The sequence below is a fragment of the Rhopilema esculentum genome, unplaced genomic scaffold (genome assembly GCF_057945365.1).
Source record: "Rhopilema esculentum isolate cy_ngs unplaced genomic scaffold, ASM5794536v1 HiC_scaffold_37, whole genome shotgun sequence".
NCBI lineage: Eukaryota > Metazoa > Cnidaria > Scyphozoa > Rhizostomeae > Rhizostomatidae > Rhopilema > Rhopilema esculentum.
Genome location: NW_028300848.1, coordinates 46,330 through 68,152, shown reverse-complemented (window position 1 = coordinate 68,152; position 21,823 = coordinate 46,330). Strand labels below are relative to the sequence as shown.

Here is a 21,823-nt window from a genome sequence, read left to right as displayed (position 1 = left end):
GCAACACGAGGCTTGAAGGAAAGCAAAGAGAGGCTTGCAAATGGCGGCTGTTGGCAAAAACAAAGTTTCAGTGCGCTTAATTTGTTTCGGCCAAAGTGTAAACCGTTTCTAGTTATACTTAAAAGTGCAGATACTGTTATGGCAAAGAACAATTTATTCAAATGGAATAAAGGATCGTCTTCGGTAAGTAAATAAAATTATGGTTTTGTAAGGACGGAGTGCTTGTTGTTCCATGCACGTATTTGTTAGAATGACCAAATCGTTTGTTGCTTGTTTTCTTTTGATTAGAATTTCCTGAACCTTTTTCTTAATACCGATAATCAACTGCTCAAACGTTTCACGCAATTTATGTACAAATTCACAATTAGCCAAACACCATGGTACTCTCTCATATTTAGAATCATCAAAGCTAAAAGTCGCTCAGACAAATTGTTTGTCAACGCAATTGCATTATAACAAGCATGCAAATAGTAATCTAGATATTCTTCTACTTCAATTTTCGATGATTTGGTCTAAAAAAGCAGACAATTTTTGAGTAAAACAGGACGTTTTTATTTGCTTGTAAGGCTTCAGTATTGGGGTCAAAAAACTTCACCCCCAGAATGTTTGAGATTCAAAAACCTAAAAAAATATCTGTGGTAGGTTTTTCATGATGTTTTGCAAATTTTCATCTAATTCTGTTCACATTTACAAAAGTTATTTATGTAAAAATATGTGAGTTTTGCGTAATTCTTGTAGTAGAATGTGTGCCAAGAGACACATGCTTTTTCTCTGCAAATTTGTTGGGAAATTTGAAAATATTACAGGTGGGCATAGCTCAACAATATATCCATATGTTTTGTTTTGAAGTTTATTAGATATTGATTTGGTTCTCAGCAGCCTACATCTATTTTCCTGATTCGCATGTCAAGATTGTTTCAAAAGAACCAATGAATTTAATTTTAGGCTTGCTGTTCTTAATTTTTACAAAAATCTGTGGCTGGACTGTTTTTGATATCTTCTTTAATAATTAAGGTGTAAGCAGTGCATTTGCTAACTATTTTGCTCTAGGGAGGTGTTTAGGCCTTGTTTGCCAGCAATGTGAATGAGATATCTTTTGCTGGAAAAGTTTAAAATTCACCAAAAAGCACCTCTTTCTGGCAAAAATCTCCTCGTTTTTAAGATGAAACATTGTGCAAAATTACATTACAGTAACTGAGCCACAGTTTGTTCTTAATTTGTTCTTAACTTGACCAATTTTGAGGCTTGTATTCTTTTCAAATTGTTCTTTAAACAAAGAGTGTACTGGTATTGGTAAATTTTCCTATGACCCAAATGATTTCTTACCAGGGGCAAAGACTGAAAGTAGGAAACATTTTTATGCCTACTTAATTAAGCTTTTATGCCTACTAGCTTAATTTGCTATTTTTTATTGATATTTTGAAGGGTATTGATAGGAAACAAGAAGAATCTGGTGTGCAAGCATGGATAAAGGTTTGCTACTCATTTATCAGATTATAAGCATATACATATAAATATATAAGTAACTCTACAACTCCACATGTAGCTCTATTGAAATGTTTGTGCTTTTGAAAAAACAAACTTTTTCAACTCTATGGTATTGAAATTTTGCAAATTTACAGCTAATAGTTATCATACGTATGATATCATTTGTGAGACTTTTAAACATAGCAATGGGTTTTTAAAATTTTAAGATATTTATTTTACATTTATAGTTAATATCAAAATAAATTCTCTGTTTTGGACCAGCTAATCATGGCTTCATTTCAGTAACAGTGACTTTGAGAATGTTTACTAAACAAACACTTATGTCAGAGTTGGCAAAGCTTGTGAAAAAGTTAAGAAATAATCATTGCTAAATAATATAAATATTTGGAGACAAAGTACATATTTATCCCAGGTCTGCATTTAATCAGGGTATTAGCATAAATAGAAAGTTGATAAAATTTCTTAAGTAGATCTCTTTGTATTCTAGAGAGTTCAAGCAGCATCAGATGGTGCCTCCATAGAAGCATATGGAAGTGCAATCCCAGGCATTGAAGAGATAGCTGTCATGCAACCAGATGATCAAGCTATTTATGAAGGTATATCAGCAAGCTCCTTAGAAAGACCCAAAAAATAAAGGACTTACTTTCGTTCAAGTAAAAATTTCTATCGAAGCCTTTAACCTGATGAGGTTAAATTTATATCTACAAGTTTCAATAAAGGATAGCTTTATGTCTTGTTCTTCCAATTTTACCTTTTTGTTCAAAAGGAACAGCTGTTGTAAGAAACTGCACCTGCTAAGGGTACAATCTATTTGATCCTGTTATGAATATATTAAATAGAAGTGTTTAATAGACAGATCTTTTATAGATTGATATTTTAACAGTATTTTTAGTTCTGACAAGGTTCACCCTGGCAGTGGTGGTGCCAAGGGGAAGGGGGTGTTGGAATGTGGGGTAGTTTTAGTAGGGATGCTCCTTTGCCAATTCTGTTTTTTCTATTATTTTTTGCTTATTCCGTCTAACTTTTCCATTATTCCATTCAATTTTTTATTGAAATGTTTGCAATGCCTTCATTACAGCATATAGGCCTATGTCCAAATTATGACAAAGGTGTTGATATTCAAATTTAGTCATGCTGCATTTTTGCAAACAGAAATAATGTCATCTTGAGCTTTCTTAAATGTTTTTTCGGGACTGTTGAGACTGAAATATTTTTTCATATCATAGATTTATTTTGATTGTCACTTGAGTATTTAGAAAAAAATTGAGTAGAGATTCTTAAGAAGCATTTTTTTAAAAATAGCTCAAGAGCTTGTGGATAAATGGATGCAAGGTCAGCATTTATCAGAGTTGAACCTTGAGCTTGAATTCAAGGATGAAAATTGGTCTTCTAAAGCAAAGCCAATGATACCAGCGTTAACAGATAACAATGATGGTATAGAAACATACGGATTATCTGAAGATGGACATATCCTGACTCAGAATTCCTACAATAATGATGGTAATTTTGCTTTTTACTATCATTTTTAGAATTAATTCATTGCAAAATAGTCTGAGAATTGTTTGGGAGATTTGGTAGAATACCAAGAGATCAGCACTTTGTATTGTGTACGATCTTTTAAGACTGATGCATCTACCTGAAACGTTTTGTGGCATAGTTTTTGAAATGCAGTAGGATTTTTAATGCATTAAGTATTTAGCTGGTTGAGTGAGTAATTCTATATCTACAAGCTGGAAACACAAAGTTACAAATATGTGTAGTTTTCTATTTGGAATAAAAAAGCATAATTCGATTTGATAATGTATTGAAAGCGAACTGTTAGTTCTTAGCATCCACATTTTCTGACTTTTCTTGTCTAGATTATGATGATATTTCCATTGACTATGAAGAAGAAGCTCAGAAGATGTTCAGAAAATTTATGAGTAATACAAATGTTGAAGAGACAGTGATGTCAGATCTTGGAATGGAGAAAGTGACGAAAAAGTTCAAAGACCCAAGACCCAAAATGGAACAGAGGCATCAATTAGTGAGTATGAATTTAGATTAAGGAAAGCTCATATACCATGAAGACACTTTGGTTTGAGGGGATGGAATTTTTGCATTAATATTTGCAATAAATTTTGCAGTGTCTTCATTTTAGTATTTGTTTTATCACTCTTTTTTATTAAATAAACATTAGAAACATTCTAACAGGTGAAAGAAAGAAACAAAGCGAGAAAAGAAAAGATACACAATATACAGCGGGAAAAGATGATGAAGAGAGATGCGGAAGTTTTGGCTCGAAAAAAGATCCAGGAAGAAGAAAAAGCAAGAAAAATGAAGCAGCAGAAAGAAGAAGCGGCCATTCAAAGGCAGATGGCAGCTATTCGCAAAGAAATGGAAGAGGAAAGACTAAAAACTAAAGAAGAACAGGAGAGGTATGGAGCGTCGTCTTAATTGTTGGTTTAGATCAATATCAGGAGCACCCTATGAATGTAGGGATCTCTTACTAAGGATGTCAGTAAGTTTAAACCATTGGATTCAAGGCTCAACGTATGTGTAACTGTTGTATAATATAGTTAGTTAGTTAAATTAAAGTATTTTAACGGTGTGTCAGCCAGTTAAATGTTTTAGCCAGTTAAATATATTTGTCTTTTCACAGTTTGTCCAAACATTCTTATATAGTTCTATCATGTGTTGTAGTTTGTATCAAATTTCGGAAAGCAGAAAGATATTCAACATCGTTAATATACATACACAATTTTGTCTAATATACAATTTGTCTTCTCCTGCCTACTTTTTATCTGCTGAAATTAAACTGGGGCAAGTCTTTAATGTGAGTAAACTTTCTTAAATGGGGACGCTTCTAGAGGCAATGATGTTCAACAATTTTCCGGAATATCGCGTATCATCGAACCAGATCACTTCGCCAGATAACCAATAGTCTTACTTGCTTTATTTACAAGATATAAATATATTCTTAGATTGTTTCAAGTGATTTCCTCTTACAACGTGTACATACTGCTACAAAAGAAGTTTTGTTGGCATTAGCTGTGAAACATGCAATAAAATATTGGAAAATCTTATTTGAAATGTATTATTATATTCATGTAATGTTAAACTGCTACGTTTTTATGGTTTTGGAAACTTTATTATCTTAGGCGACAAAGGGCTTTGAAAGAAGCTGAAGAGCAAGTACGTTTTGAGTTGAGACAAAAGGAAGTTCTTAAAAAGGAAGAAGAGGAGAGAAGAATGATGGCTGAAGAGAAGATGAGGAGGCGCGTCTTGGTTGAAATGGAAGAGAAATCTTTACGGGAAGCCGCTGGAAGCCTGAGGGTACGAATAATTTTTATTGAATAAAACTTTTTTGCTCTAATCTCATATGTGGTGTGAAATGCATAGGAATAATTGCAAAAAGATTGTTAAGTTACAAACTTGAAATCGATGCAAATAATTTATTTTCTTCTAAATGATGACCTGAGGGTTGTGTATTCTTGTATAACTTGAAGAACCTAATCGGGTTTTGGCAGAATGCACTATTTGAGGACCTTTTCACAGTTTTCATTTGAGGACCTTTCCTGTTTGAAACTCGAGCTACAATGCTTCTTTGAAAAAATTATATCTATGCTATCTTGTTAAGATAATATATTTCAAACTACTTTATAAGTCTTGTTTTATTTTCAGCTCTTGCATAAGGTTTTCTCGGCCTGGTATGGTCTTGTTGTTGATAATCGTATGAAGGTTGGAAAGGCTCGCGCCATGTGTGACTGGAAATGCAAGCTACGAGCATGGAATGCATGGAGAGCATACATAAATCATTTGAAGTCGTGTAAGGAAGCCGAGGATATTGCAATGGCGCTAAAGATCAGATATAGGTTGGGCTGTCGTTTTAATTGAAACTTTTCATGACCACAAGAGAAAAAGTTAATAATAATTTACTATCATGAATACATATAAATTTCACATATAACGGAAGTAATCTTTTTGGTTACAAGTACATGATTAAAGTTTTTGAGTCAAAGTGATTTGCTACCTACCCTATCAGAAACTGATCCGTTTCAAATTGTTTTATTGAAAAAACTTTTTGACGTTTTATTTAGTATCAATTATAGTGAAATTCTTTGTTTAATGTTCGCTTTGTAAAATTATTCACTGTTTGAAATGACAAACTTTTAAACGTCAGGAAATTGATGAATAGTTTTTCAAAATCATGTGCAGTCTTTTTGTCCAACGTAATGTATACTGAAACAATTTTATGAGGGACTTTTCTTAAGTTCTTTCACAGTATTCTTGCCTTCGTTCATTGTGTTTGCTTCATTTTTTAGAAAAGAGCAAATGGCCATTGGTCATGCCAAGCTGAAACTGATGCGGAAATGTTTTATCAGTTGGCGTTCGTGGGCCAAGGAGCAATATCGCTTAGAGGAAATCAAAAGAGAGCAGCAAGAGAGAGCTTTGAAAATGGCGACATTCCTGGAAGCAGCTGCTAGTGGAAGACTCTGGGGAAATAGTGAAAGTAAAGTGAACAGGCAGGAAGCTGATACAAGTGGGCCCCAAGACACAGGTAGATCTGCAGACATCAACGGAAAAATAGTAAGAAAATTATTTTGCCTTATAAATTCTGCCTTTATTAGCTCGCATGAATAGACAAATACATAGCTTTACCCCGATTACTTTCAAAGAGGTTTGCAGAAAAAACTTGTTCAGCTTGTAACGCGAGTAACTTTTTGTAATACGTACGATATAAAGAGACTCTTGAAATGAGATGTGTTTAGTTATCAAAATTCTTTTTTGTCAAAAATTTTCAATGTATTAACAGTTGCAGGGTGTGTGTACGAGCAAGGCTCGATAATGAGTGTACTGAAATGTCGATGTACAGTTTGATATTTTTTAACACTCATAAATAGACTTGAAAATGTGCATCTCCTCCGATAGAAGTGTTATTGTTCCCTTTTTCTGCATATTTTTGAAATTTATTTAAAAGTGTTTATTTTCTTTACTAGAGGTATACTTATTGGTGTCTGTATCAATTTGCTCTTCTTATCTTTTCAGTAGGTTCTTTATCTCTTTTCAGGACGAGATATTCGAAAATGAAGATAAAAAACGAAAGCCTTCTTCAAGCCGTAAACCCAGAAATAGGCCATTATCAATGACGTTTACCAAAAAGGACCCTAAAAAGTTTTCAGAGAATAAGAGTAACAGACATGAGCAGTTAAACGCATTTAGGACTGAATCAGATAAATCGGAAAGCATCAGGGTAGAATCTGACGGAAAGAAACTTCTTCCTTTATCAGCGGAGCCAAGATTACCGGTGTCTGAAAAGGGGAGATCAGATTCGATTAGTAATCCGTCACTTGTGCACTCTCACCGAAAAGGAGGTGCGAGTAGCAATAACAAAAGCGTTCTTAAATCCGAGCTGTTTAACGAAAAGGTAGAAACTGGATTGAATCTTGACGAAGTGGATTCCGAATCGGTCGTTAGCGCCATGTTAAGTGACGAGAGAGAGTCAAAGAGATGTAAGGAGGAATTGCTTTCCAGAAAATCGACAGTCAAATCTGAGAAATCTGCAACCAAACCAGTTTTGTTGCGTAAGTGGAATCCTCCTCTCATGTTTTTTCTCATCAAAACTACGTTTTTATGTTATTCTCATTTTTTTTAAGAAACACGATTTAAGAAACGAGTACTGGACAATCAGAAAAGTTAGAAAACGTCAGTACTCAAAGAAGATTAATTAAGAAACATTGGCGTTTTGAAACAAGCACAGAACTCCAAAGTTTTGTGAAAGTCAGTCTGGGTGGTTGGTATAAATCTTTAGGTGCAGAGCATAAAAGTTCACTTCCCTCATCTATATACCGCACTAGAACAGACGCGAATCTTGACAGATATGCATCGAGCATTCGTAAACAATAGAGAAATTGATGAGGCCTGCTCTAAGCTGCCTCGAAACCATCCATAAATAATTTGTTCCATTCATGAAAATTTAAATGAAGAGCCCCCAATGTTAAGTTCAATGACATCATAGTTAAGACACCCTTCAGAAACAATAAGTATTGAAGTTTCCCGAATACCCAATGTTAACCTTTTTTCTTGAGCCTAAGAAATGAGTGTATTTCGAGAAAGAAAAGTAGAGAAAGACATTTGAAGGTATAGTTTGTGTAGGCTGAGCAGAAACGTTGCACATCGATGAAACAATTATGTGAACAATATGTTCTTCTCAAATGTTGTCCTAGAATATGATGCTTGATTCGGATACCTTTTACAACCTATGTCGAAATCACCACAGTAAATTTTAATGTTGTAGTTGACTGGGCAGACATTTGTATGACCCAAAAGGGTTGTTAAATGTAAATGTAATGATGATGATGATTGTACAAAGCTGGTGCTTCTGCTTGCTAGGGGTATACAATTTCTAAGATATATAGGTTACCTTGAAGATATGTAGCTATTGGTATGCCCGCATGATAATTACGTCAACTGGATAAATCTTAAAATACTGAGAGCCAATTTTCTGTATCTTTACCAGCGATGGAGGAGAGAGCTAAACTGCGAGCGGAGAAAAAAGCAATATTCGAAGAAAGAAGAAAACGACAGGAGCAGGAAAAACTTGTAAGTGTTGATGAAGTTAAGTTTGAGCCGGTGGAGTTGTATTCTGCTAACAAAAGATAATTTAATTCTCTTAAAGCTTGGGCATTTCTTAACATACTAACTATGGGGTAATTGCCCCTCCAGCACCAGTAACATTTCCTTTGACTAATCATATTTACAATAGTCTAATACAACTATTAGATAGAAATAACAAGACGGGTCACCCCTGGCCTCTTTGTTCATTATTAGTTTTGTCGCGCATGCGTCATCAGTGCGAGGATTGGATGTACAATAATCAGCCGGAATAATACAAATTACAAATCGATGAAAATTAACACAATAGTACGAGATGCGATAATAAAAATTAATCAAAGAAACCAAAAAATTAACTAGATTAATATTCCAGTAGGTAATGTTCAAAGTGTCTCCCTTTGGTTAGTAATGTTTCCAAAATTTTCGAGCTTTGTGTATTAAGGAACCGCAAGGTGTATACGTTGCAGTGCAAGGAAGTGCATCAAGAACAAAAAGAAAGAGCGAATGCATTATTTAGAACTGAATATTTTATCATACTGTCATGTTATACACACGCTATTTCATCACAAGAATCAAGCGTGTTGTTTATATTCCTTGTTTATATTCCAACGTCTTTTATTCTTTATAAATCAAATCGATAAAATATTTAAATTTCTTGTTAAGATCAAAGTTAATATTGTGATTACACGCATGGCCGCCCGAGAGCCACACCGGGCCCAGGAGCAGGCCCAATGCTTGAGCCCCTTCCTACCCAAAGAAATATACCTAAAATGCGTTTAAAATGGATTCACTTTTCGTATAATATTTTAAATCTACTTACATTTTATTTTTTTAAAGCATTTTTTCAGCTTTTCCAGTACAGATTTTTAATTACCATGTCATTAAGAGTCATATTTTAAATTGAGACAATTAAATTACCAGCGGGTCCCCCTTTGCTTACGGGCTCAGAGGCAATCATCTCCCTTGCCCCCTCTCGGTTTGCCGCCTGGTTATACAATGTGGGAACGAGAGACAAAGTTTGTGTTGACCCCAGTAAATTATTAGCATTATATTGGGGCGTTTCTTGAAATTTTGATTTTGCAAGCTTGGTTTATCAGAATTCAAATGACACAAGGGAAACGACAGTAACATATTTGCCGTAAATCCTCGAATTTGCCCCTCTCAATTTGTTAATTGTTGCCATTTGAGGTTGCCTTTGGTGTTTTATTTAGTTACCACAAAAATTCATACTTTTGGTAATAATTAATAAGATGTTAATATAGAAATTCCTACTAAAATATGTGAGGTCTTTCAATAATGTCTTCTAAATGTCTAAATTTTATAAGCCCCCCATCGTATAACCCCTCCCTCGAATAGCCCCCTATCCAAAAATACCAAAGATAAACCAGCCCCCAGGGGGCTGATTTGAGGATTTACGTTAAACGAATTACTCAAAAATGTCTCCTCAAATGAGTATCAACTTTGCGCATGCGCGAACCACTCTCCCAACTGCTTCACCTGGCAGCTTTTTATATCGGGCTCGCCCGTTCTTTTGTATATCACGCTCTGGTCTTCCTTCAAACCGCACAAATCTTTCGCCTTTTACTAAAGATTTCCGTGGAGGAGGGCAAATTGATGAGCCTATAGTAATTTTTTGTCGCCCTGCCTTTGGCGGGGCACCCAAACCGTACAAATAAAAGTTGCGAATAACCTACTACTATCCCCTGAAAAGAAATGATAGTGAGGCCAGTTGTAATAGTTTGTCATTTCTCGAAAGTCTGCTACTCAAGAACAAATGTCCCAAACTATTCCTCAAAATGCATACTCTTTTAGGGTGATACTCTTTATGTTCTATAAAGTGCATCGCAAGTATAGCACCCCTCTGTTTGAAAAGGTATCGCTGGAAAGGATTTATCAAAACCACCTTTTGGTAGGGGTTATTCTGTAGAAATTTTCAAAGTTGCAGAATTTGGAATGGCTGTCCTACAACGTCATTCGTTTTCTTGCTTTTGAAACTATCAATTATGTCGGGCCGGTATTTGATAGAAATAAAACATCCTTAGAAGTTTCTCTTTCCCAACAGCCTCCAGAAGAAGAACACTTTCCCAACAGCCTCCAAGCCTATTTCTAAGACAGTTTCCTATCCAAACAAGTCGTCAACTAATGAAAATCATTTCAAAGAATTTGAGAATAAACCAGTTATCTGTTATGAGGTCAGTTGGGTGTTGTTAATACTATATTTATCCATTTTCAGGAACTACTCAAAATAGAGCAAGAAAAATTAATGCTTGCTGAAATTGAAATGAAAAAAGAAAAAGTTCGACAAATAAAAGAACAAGAGAGGGAAAAGAAAGAGGTATGTTCTATAGTTTATTCTCGCACATTTGAGGTTTTCACACAATGTTTTCGATCCAAGTGATATGTATGTCTCCAGCTCTCTCTGAGATCAGGCTCGGTCGGAAAAGACTCGATGGAAGGAAAAATAGATATCTTCTGTTGGATTCGCCCCGATTTCGATCTGAGGCTAGCCTCGGGGCACTTTTGGGCTTAGGGGACTGGCTTCAGTTTGTACAATTTGTAAAATGATTTGGTTTTCTTTTTTATGTCACAAACAGCGTGAGCAAGAGAAACAGCAAAGACAGCAGGAGTACAAAATCGCTTGTGAGAAGGCGGATGCAAATTACTGTTGTATTTTGCTTAGACGGTTTGGATTGGAACCTTGGAAGAGATTGGTAGAAATAAACAAACTCAATGTACAAATAGCAGAAAAATATTATGCACGAACAGTTTTCAGAAACTATATTCAAGTCTGGAGAAATTTTACACTTGAAAGCAAGCGAGAGAAAATTTTATATGCAGATGAATGTTTTCGAGTTATTCTGCTGCGAAGGAGCTTTAAAGCCTGGAAAAAGGTACTAAACATATGTCTTTCACTTCCTTTTATCATTTAGCAATGGTTTGGTTTCACATATTGCAAGTTCAGTGCAAGGGAAATGAGTCTGGAAGTATATGTTCTAGGCCCCTGATTTGTACCTCCAACCTGAGCACCATTATGTCAATTACACCACAGAATTTGAGGTGAATAATGTGAACTCAGAAATTATATCTTGTTATTAAATGCATCGATTCTTCTGAAAAATAACATGTGAATATCACAAAAGCTATAGTAACTTGCAAAACAAGAAACCATTTAAGTGTAAGAAACTGTCCTTCCTTTTTTTTACTTTTCTTTCTTCTAAATAACATTTTCAAAAATTGATTTTCTTAGTCAGCGGCTCATACTTTAACTGTAAGTCTCGTTTCTCCAATATTATGCTGGGACATCTTGCAAATCTCGTTTATTTATCTCATTGTCCTTCGCAATCATTCGTGTTTCAGTACGGAAAGCATTACGATATTCTCGAAGATGTGGCAAAAAGGCATTTCATGTCTGCAGTCGTGAAGAAATACTTTCAAACATGGCAATATTACGTCACAAATGAGAGATTGGCCTATTGGTCGAATGAAGAAAAGGCAGAACAACATGATGAAAAGTAAGCAAAAACAGTTTTGCTTTTGTTTAGTAATGACCAGGATGTGTTTGGAATATTTTTTGAAAATTATGCTCAATAGAACGGCAACTTATCAAGTGTAGTGAGTTGCTCCCAATTTGGACTGTTTTCTTTCTTCTTGAAAGTGTCGTATGCTAAAGTATGTATATTCTCCATTTAGTATTAGTATACCGTGAAATCTTGAAAGAAAGTTTAAAAAATATGGGACCTGCATACAACTAGCCAAACTTTGGCTAGAATTTATCATCACCAACCGTATTACTGACAAAATGAGGTTTAGTAAGTCATACAACCAAATCTTTCCCAGGCCCTAAGATACAATGATTGGACACAATCAGTCCTGCAACCTGCGGGCAACTGTGTACACATTATATCTACCTCACCTGATTCATGTTATCCACTATGGCGTGCTCAGTTTCAGTGTCTGAACTAATGGGCAGTTGTGGTGACCGGTGAACAAAATGGGTGTGATCATGGAAACGAGAGCCAAAGATAATGGCAAGCCTCATTTTTGAGCCTAAAACTCTACCCCATTCAGTTCCATATCACCATCCAGTTCCAAATAACGTTGCCTTTTAGTCGCCTTATTCAGCTGAGAGGTGGTAACCACCCTCGGTAACCCTACTTTGTTGAATCTGATGTTCTGTTCTATTTACGAATGAGCCACATATAGTCAGACTATGCTCTTGGCAAAATGATCAGGTTCCCTTCTTCTTGTTCCATTTTTGTCTCCCCTATTCATAGTCCCAACTCAAGATCAAAACTGAATCTTGTGAAGCTAGCAGCTCATTGTCAAATTTTATTATCTTTGTTAATATTTAATATATATTTTATTAATGCCGAGATTACCTGTGATTGACCTTTATCTATCTCCTTAGGCGTCTTTTAAAATCTGCATTGAGTCAATGGAAAGCGTTTGTTGAAGATCTAAAGGAAGAGAGAAAACGACAGAAAAGAAAAGATGAACTTCGTAAGAAAGTCAAGGCATGGCTGCCAGATTTTTCGACGTAACAGGTAGCATGTTGAAATTCCTAAAGTTGTTTTCTATTCTTGTACATAATGTTTTGTGAATGACAATTCAAAACGTGTTTTTGCTTTATAGAACATATTGTCATATCTTTTTGTCTTCCTTTTATTTCTGTTTTATGTTTGTTTTGATATCACTATTAACTGTTAAGAAAATTTGGACAAGTAACAAAGTTTCAAAAGTAAAAGGTTTGGTGTTTTGTTGATGTAAAGGACGAACAATGCATGTTTGAATTTTCCAAATATAGACGGAGTTATTCCTCGTTATACTTGCAATGATTTATGTCTGCCCTCTATTCTATCATTTTAGCTTTTATTATTGAAAGCATGCATAATAATCATTACAAAGCAATAAAAACAATTCAGCCTTGTTTAAAATTTGCGTACTGTAGATTCTTCTGGAAGAAAATCGACAGGGTTGAACTTTGAAGACTGTTGAAGATCTTAACGCAAGTTCAAAATAATTGTTAAGCCAGTCAGAGAGGAAGGAAATCTCTCCTTATTGAAAAATATATTTTATGAGCACGGCGTTACAAATATTTTAGCTTAATTGGCTCATACTTTACCCTGTCTGTATGATATGTTAAAGTTAAGAATGAGAGTCAAGAAAGTATTTTCTTACTGACAGCTGCAGTCTCAAAAAACTATTGTTCTAGATCTGATATCATTCCCAGGTATCAATTGTAATGAGAAACACAATACTTGCAGGATTGACAGAAGAGAGCAAATCAATTAAAAAATGTCATCACATAAAATCATATCTATTCTACAACGAATTATCTATATAATAACCAAAGCCTTCTGTGTATTAAGAGTTTAATCCAACTATTAACCACAGCAATTTTTTGGAATTAAATTTTGTTTCAATTTCCCAAGAAATGTTGATTGTAGGATTGAATGACTGTATCTTCTGATTGATTGTATGATTGTAAGGCTGTATCTTCTGATTACACTTCATATTATCAAGCATTAAACTATCTATAGCAAGATGAAAATCTAGCTTTAACATTAATGGAAAACGTTCGCCATATTGCACTTTCACTAGTGTTTGGTATACAAAGCACCCATGAGCATGGATTTCAAACTGCCTTTCATTCATATCAAGTCTTTGGTAGATAAATATTTTGCCAGACTGTCGATGGCTCTTTGGATAATTTTCTTATTCCTCTTTGTACTTCCTGTTTAATTCGTGAGACCATACACAAAGGAACCATGTACAACAGACAATGCATACCATTGCGATAGTCACTATGCCTCCAATACCCATTTTCTCTATGAGGCAGAAGATAAAAATTGCGTATAAGTCATTGCACAATCTGAGAATAGAAAATATCTACCCAGTGCCTTCTTTGACTCTCTATGGGTTTTGTTGATTCCAATTTTTATGTGACTCTTGCCAGTGTTTGTTTTTGGCGTTATAAATTCACAATGACCCAATAAACAATGGGGCGATAGCCAAACCTAGTTCTTTCTAAGAAGTTTTGCCTGTCTTTTCATGTAAATAAAAAAGGGACAATTTGAATTAAAGTTACAAGTATTAAGATAATCTTTAAGAGCGTTTTAGCCCCATTTTTATTAAGGTTGAATGTACAGTACCATTGGAAAGATATAATTATTTTGGAGGAAGGGGCGCCATTGTTTGAAAAAAATATGAGCTAAGGGGATTGTTAATTTGAAGCAAAGTATCTTTTTTTATATTTTTTGGAGGGGAAGGGCCCCCTAGGAACAGTAACAGCTACAGCACTGAAAAATTTGATGCAGCTTTGCTTAAAATTTATTTTCTTCGATAAGCTTCCTAGTTAAATGATTACGAGTCTCTTGATCTCTTGATTAAGAATCTCTTGATTAAGAATCTCTTGATCTCTTGATTAAGAATCTCTTGATCTTTTGTCTAATTTGTATAGCTAAGTAGAAACAGCTATTAATCGCAGGTTTTAGAGAGGTTCGTTGAGTCAAAGTACAATGATATGATTGGATTTCGAGCACTTTAGTTACAGAAAAATTATGAATAATATGAGATAGGAGAGTTAATGTAAGGTATATCTTGATTCCAAAAAGCTTTTTCTATTTTGTAATTCTAAAGGATTTTCATTAAAAGGGACGAAAGAAACTGAAAGTCTTTAGAATTTCCATCTGCTCATGACACATTCTTCGATATACTTATCAAAGCGGAAAAATCTTTCGCAAAAAGAACATACACAGACCATCTTCATAGAAAGTGATTTTTTCAAGTTTGTTGCACATCATGATAACGTAACTTAGTTTAAAGACGATATTTCACTGTAACCAAAACATCACTTCAATGTAAGCAAGATACAACAGCGTAGAAACCTGGTATGTTACGTGCAACACATTGGGTGTTTGCATTCTGTAAAATGTTCTAACTCTTAATCGATTTAGAAAGTCAGGTTTTCTCTGATATTCTGCAACATAAGATAAGGCGCATTTTGGATGTGACAATTTTCCTTATGGCCGTCATCATTGGTGCCCACTCTGACCCAGTCTTTGTCATAAAATGCTCTACATTTACAGCTGTTCATTCTATTTTTATCTTGCAATTATTCTTTTGAAATGTTGTCCATTTACACTTAGTTATCAGATAGAATCCTAGCAATAAAGTTACCTACCAATGATATGTGAGTAATCTCTCCTTGATTTCTCCTTTCCCCAAATACCCTAGGATCAACATGCATTTGGTTTCTTATGCTTAGGCTACTGATCAAGCGCCATGCTCAAGAGATAACACAGGCTGGTTACCAGTCTTCTGACGGCTTGCTTTCACGCGAAATGCAGGTGACCCCATTTACCTTATTCATGACGGTTTCCAACTCATTGATCTCTTGGTAAGACCTGTGCACTTGCTATTAGACCTTGAATTATCATTTAGTCAGTCAGCCGATTAAATACTCAACATTTTTTACATACCACAAAAACTGACAGTGTCAGGTACTAGTCAATGTGATGACTAAATTTTTTGTCAACATATAATAGATAAATTAATCATGTAAAAAAGACTGCAAAGATTTTTAATTAGTATAGGAAAGGAGTTAGACAGGGATATTGTTGTGACAAACTAAGCAAGTGCCTAATACCAAATCTGACTTCAAAATATGGTTGTATATCGGTAACTGATTGATTTTCCGAGATGGGCCCAAAAAGATATTTTCTGGAAGTCACGTGGTAGATGACGTCAATATTTGCCTTGGACTGATCATAAAAACGACCATAACTTTCGACTAAGTTTAAAGGCCTTCTTATTTTGAGAGACTTGTGGCCTTCTTCCCCTTCCTTTTATGCAGCCCTTGGTGCATCATAGATACGATGTTTCATCTGGGTTTTATGGTTTTGGTGAAATAATAAGTTAGTGTGCCCAATAATTGATATTGAATACAAATTCGAGCATTCGATTAGTTTTCGAGCAGATATTTGCTGGTGACCACACAGCACTGCGTTATGTTCCTCATTATACTCTGATTTGCATGTCACTTGGCTAGACCGATAATGGGTTTTCAAAGTACAACAACAGAACCGTACAACACTGTTACATAATTAGCAAAAATGCTGAGATTGAAAAAGCTGTCTTACATAGCTTTTAGTTAGCCTTAACAACCATAAGGTTGTTTTTTACAACAAGGGTATGGTTTTACAACATACCTTCGCAGCCAGTTCAGACTCCATTTTTCCCCTTAAAAACTTAATCGACCGTTCCAAACTTAAAAAACCATCATTACTTCAACAGCAGCACCAACTCCTTCCTGTTAATTGGGAGAGTAATGAATGGGTGTGTCCAATGATGTCACGTCTTTGTCTCATTTCAGTGCTATATATTAGGTTTAGTTTTAAATTACAAAAAGATTCAGCATGTCTATCAATATTTTGAATTTTGGAACTAAATCTTTTTTTGGGGTGTTGCTAAAGGGGCCATCCCGAGTCATCCCATTCGATGATAGAAAAAAACATTTGACCGTCATCACTTCAACGGCGGCACCAGCTCCTGTGAATCGGGAGAGCAATGGATGTGGCCAATGTTGCCACGCCTTTCCTTTCATTTCAGTGCTATATATCAGGTGTAGTTTTAACGGTAGATCTTGAAGCCGCATATCCTGCCCACGGCCAGTGCGTTAAAGTTGATTTCAGAAGAATCACGTTGTCCATGTTTTGAATATATATATTCCCAGAGCTCAATTTGCTATAAAATTTTGCTCAAAGACCTTTCTTGAATCGACGAGGAATTCACAAGCCTATTTTAATTCATTTTAAGCCTAGAATTTCATTTTCAAAAGCAAGGCTTGGAGAGCTTCTTTCAAATTCTAATCTGAGATCTGAAATAGACGGTAGAACAAACATCTGGTGCTTCAGATATTGTGTTATTAACTTTTTTGCTTTATCGACTTTTGCTGCAGCCAATAGTCCTCCCCCGCCGTCAATTGACCCTATGCAAACACTTTATCGCTTCCGAAGTCAGAATATTCAAGTCAAACATATTCCGGTTATCAAGACTCTAACAAAACAGAAAACAAAATCAAGTGCTAATGGAAACGATTTCTCTTTATAGGATGTAAAATTTTTGTAAATATATGAATATAAAACAATCTTTGCCTAGGGTACTAACAATGTTAAACTAGTGAGTGGTTTCTTAGTCATTTCAGTCTTGCAGGATAAATCATTCTAGGAACAACAAGTCTTTGTCATTTAGCATTTGTACCCAATCCATCTGTTCTGTGGGCGCAAAACGAAACAGCACAATTTTGAATTGAGGTTGTGATGGTTCCAGGCTGCCCCGCAGTTGTTCATCACTTTGCTGTATGCAAACATGTGTATGCCATTTGGAGGGGAAACCATTTTGCCGTGTCTCTTGCACATGTTGTCTAACTCGGCGTTGCTTTGAATCTTAGCTTTGGCTTTTGAAAAGCAGTTATTTGGGCACCAGCTCTTAACTTCGTCGCATGAAACATGAACGCCAGGGAAACCACAGAAAAGGCCACACGATCTCAATCTGTCTGACCATGACGTCAACACTGGAGCATTGGCCTCGTCTTCAGTTCGTATATCACACATGCATGTTCTGTAATTTGCTTTCACCATGTGGGTACAGGCAATCAATGAGAGTAGAGCGAAGACCATATGGATGATAGACATTTTTGGGTTTTTCTACAAAAATGAGATAAGTTAATGTCCAACATCCCTAACAACATTTTCGTATATCTGTGAAGATGGTGGAATTAGCGATGCTGGTTGAAGGAATTACAGAAGTTCGGAAAACTGCAAAAGTAACGATAAATAGCCCTGCTATGCCATCCTCCTCTTTTCTGATGACAATGAATATCCATCGATCTCATTGCAATTACAACTAGCACAACAGATATTTCTTGAAGAGATAGCCTTATATAGACAAATAAATATGTTTTCTTTATTTTCCATATCCATGAATATTCTGAGACAGATATGGTAGATAATTAGCGTTCTTAAAACAGGCTCGAAGGCTCCGATCATAAGAAAACGAAGGTGCATCAATTGGAGACATTCAAAATCGACAGCGTGGTGAAAGAACCCCTTGATTCATCTTAAAGTTGCTTTAGGAATCTTGACCACAAATGAACCAATGCAACTGTTAATTATGAACTGAAATCAAATCAACTTTAGTATGACAAGGTTGCAAAGTTTTACAGCCACTTACAGGAATCTATGGCTGGCACAAAATTTGAAAGAATGAAAAAAAAGAACAAAAACCGTTGTGAAGGTTGCCTGGACCTATGGTTAAATTTAACATGTTAAAATTTCATGCTAAAATAAAACAAACTCTATTTACCTTAGACGATCGAAGATTTTTCTCTGAAATGCACTTGCTTGTCTCTTTGAGAAGGTCTTGCAGCCTTTGCAGCCTGACGTTGTTGCAAAATATTTGTTCTGAGAAGTTTGCTTACAAATGCCCTTTTATACATTTATTTAAAGTTCCTGTTTGATAGAAAGCCAAAAGTTTGCAACATTTGACGTCAATCCTGTCTTAAACCTACCACTTCATGGTTACGTATTCCACCAACGCCCTTGTTGGATTCTTTTGTATCTTCACAGTATTCATGACAAAAGTGACGTCAGAAGCTATTAATATTCACCGCTAAGTAATATTCAATAGGGATATCAAATATACACATCAACAACTATATATGCTGATCGCTTTTAAATGTTTCAAATGGATCCGCCATCGAAGCACTCGTTCCTTTTGACGTCACTGTAGCCTCTTTGCATCAATTTATACTTTCAGTAATGACGTAGAAATGCTTCGATTTGTCTGCCATTTTGTTGTTTTCCACGCATTTAAAATGCATAGTACTGTCTTGTTTATGCCTAGAGGTAAACAGTGATTTGACGCAATAGATTTCGTTGCAGTAAAAGTCCGTCAAAAAAGCCATTACACCCCAGTTTTTTTATAAAAACGAAGACAATAGCCTCGTGCTGACTGTGCAGACTTGAAAGTCAGCTTTTCCGTTTTTCTCAATGTTTGTTAGATTTAGTTTGATACAAAAGCAATCAAAAAATGGAATAGTCCACTTTCGTTGTTTGTCCTAATATTTTATCCGAGCCTTTTTTCCTTCTAGATGAAGTTGCCATTGAACGGGAGTCTTGAATGAGACCTTTACCGAACCCCCATTATAGAGACATCAGAGCCAAGAAAATGTATGAAGGTGCATACTACTCTTGTTGGTATTGGAGGTTGAGAATCGTAAAGTACGATTATAATTTGTATGTAACCAATCTTTTTTAGCTTAGTGCGAGAAAAATAATATTTCTGACTTTCAATTTTACAAGCAGAAGTGACTACTAGAAGGGCATAGCCTCTATGCTAGAATACTGCAGGTCCTTTGGGGGGTAGGGGGCTCAGATCACTTTTTGAAATGTTGTCTGTCCGCGGGAGATCCAGCCAATTTGTTAACGCTGGTTGATAGAAAGGATAACTTTTTTGGGAGAAATTGGGAAATTTTTTGACAAAGATTGTACATTTTTGGGGGGGGGGGGGGCTCAACATGCATATCTTCCTCAAGACTTTCTTTTGCCCAAAATTGATGGTGCCAATATCTTCGATAAGTTTTCAACTATTCCAAGAACACTTTTATCTATAACCTAAGAATACCTGTATTTGAAATGGTTGCGGTCTATATTTTAGATTTTTGCCAAAAACCATGAGTCGAGCACCAATAAACCCCATTTCATTCATTTTTTTCATTTAATCCTATTTATCCACGATATCCATCCAGTTCCTCTATAATAGTAAATTACAATAAAAAGTTAGAGTTTCTAACTAATTAAATCAAAAATACTTTGCCCTAAGGATATCAATAGAATATCTAAAAACTGATCTTCCATGGATTCGTGCATCTTGTGTTTTTTACATGTTTTTTGCAATTTCGGAACCCGTATCGTAAGTAAATTTTTCTTTGGGGTATTGGTAAAGAGGCCATCCTGAGTCACCCCATATGATGATAGAACAAAACATGCTGATTATTTAAAAGAGGCAAACAACTTTGGAAGAAAAGTTATTGTAAAAACGAATTTCAAGGTATGTCTAGAAATAACGGATAACTCACCTACTTTGTCGGCAAATGGAATCATAGTTAATGGTAGAATCGAGGCACACACCCCCCCCCCCCCATTCCTCGCGGATAAAAGCTAGTGACGGCCCTTGAGTAACAGCTTTGCAGGTACGATACTCCCCCTAAAATTTGCTTCGGTTCGGTAAAAAGAACTTTTTAGAAGTCAGTAGTAGCAAAATATTTTTAAAATTATTTTATTTGTATTTTGATCTTCTTTATCTTAAAGCTAAAAACATAATTTAGAAAATTGGCGTTTCATCATTTTCATTCATCTGAAGGGTGTGGCATAAACTCCAACCATCATTTAATATCACCTCAATCATTGTTGCTTTAATCCGTCCCTGAAGCTGGCTAAAGAAACCTGATCCTGAATAACTTGGTGCCAAAACCAAAGGGCGGAGTTTTGTTTTTTCTATGGCCTAATCTTGGGTCATAATAGCTATTAGTTAACAGACAAACTCTAAAAACGTTAAAAAACCGAAATCATCTTCAAGTCGATAATTCTGTCCTGCTAAGAATGAGAAGAAACGCCAAATATATAACTGCAGAAGAATCATTCGTGCATGAGAATACCACTTTCACTAAACCCTTTCACAGCCTCAATTTTTTGGTCCGTCCAGTTTCAAAAACGTTTTGCTGGCTCTTTTAAGAATAAAAAAGTTTTGTTTTCCTGCACACTTTTGCTATCAAATAAGTCTTGTTGGTAAAAATAAAGAAAAATTACAAAGTTGTCTTCCCGAAGCACAGAGATGTTGCATGCAACCATGAAAAAAGTGCCTCTAGGGTTGGGTTGGGTTTGTTTACGCGGATACTCCAGCCAGTGTCAATGTTTTAAGCCATCGTTTAAGCATATGTTTAGATAAAGTTGCGTCAAAGCACTGTTTACTTTTAGGCATCAGACAAATCGAATCATATTTACGTCATTTCTGTCAAAATAGTCGAATACGAGGCTGTAGTGACGTCTGCCCGGGTAAAAGCGGAACGAATGTTTCCTTCTCTCATCAATTTGAAAGGTTCAACAGCAATCGGGTTTGAACAGGGGCGGCGCCATGGGGTGGACTGGGGTGGACTGGAGTTGACATGTCCACTCCACTTTTTTATGATTGATTTTCTAATTTTTCCAAAACTGGATTGAAAACATTAGGGGGAGGGTGTTGTACGTTTTCTTCTCAGAGATCGCAACCTTTTTCATTTTCATGGTCAGTTACGTTTCTTTTCAGATTTTAGCTGACATAGAGTGTGGTGCGTTGGATCATCAGTTCCATAAATAGTGAGAAAATAAAATGAAGATGATCTATAAAACACATCTTTATCGTGCTTAACAGTTAATTTTTTAAAGTGTGGTCTTTGCCTTTCTTCCTTGATAAAGGTTTTTGACAATAAATAACTCTAAACTTGTACCAAAATATTTTTAAGCTGTAAGGTTTTTCACTGGTTTCTCGCCCCGACCCCTTTATCAGCTCCTCACCTTCAATGTCCACCCCAGTATTTTGGGGCTGGCACCGCCCCTGGGTTTGAATGTTGTTTTTTTCATTTTTATCTATTTTATACGCGATAAAACTTTCAGTAATGGCAATAAAAAATTGATATACAATG

At 35.5% G+C, this 21,823-nt stretch overlaps 1 protein-coding gene and 1 non-coding gene across 2 annotated transcripts; both read left to right on the top strand.

Annotated features, from left to right (window-relative positions):
• The first annotated feature begins 13 nt into the window (after nt 1–13).
• Nucleotides 14–17,620, top strand: LOC135684818 (coiled-coil domain-containing protein 191). Its single transcript, XM_065200483.2, has 15 exons — nt 14–183; nt 1,426–1,473; nt 1,976–2,084; nt 2,791–2,988; nt 3,348–3,514; nt 3,682–3,905; nt 4,629–4,803; nt 5,152–5,342; nt 5,793–6,057; nt 6,539–7,052; nt 7,988–8,070; nt 10,316–10,417; nt 10,677–10,973; nt 11,440–11,594; nt 12,491–17,620. Exons 1-15 carry the CDS (start codon nt 139–141, stop codon nt 12,621–12,623), a joined length of 2,706 nt encoding a protein of 901 aa, XP_065056555.2. The 5' UTR covers nt 14–138; the 3' UTR covers nt 12,624–17,620.
• Nucleotides 9,623–9,740, top strand: LOC148957098 (U5 spliceosomal RNA). The gene has a single exon (XR_016145280.1). It is a non-coding gene; the product is annotated as a U5 spliceosomal RNA (small nuclear RNA).
• Nucleotides 17,621–21,823: the final 4,203 nt, after the last annotated feature.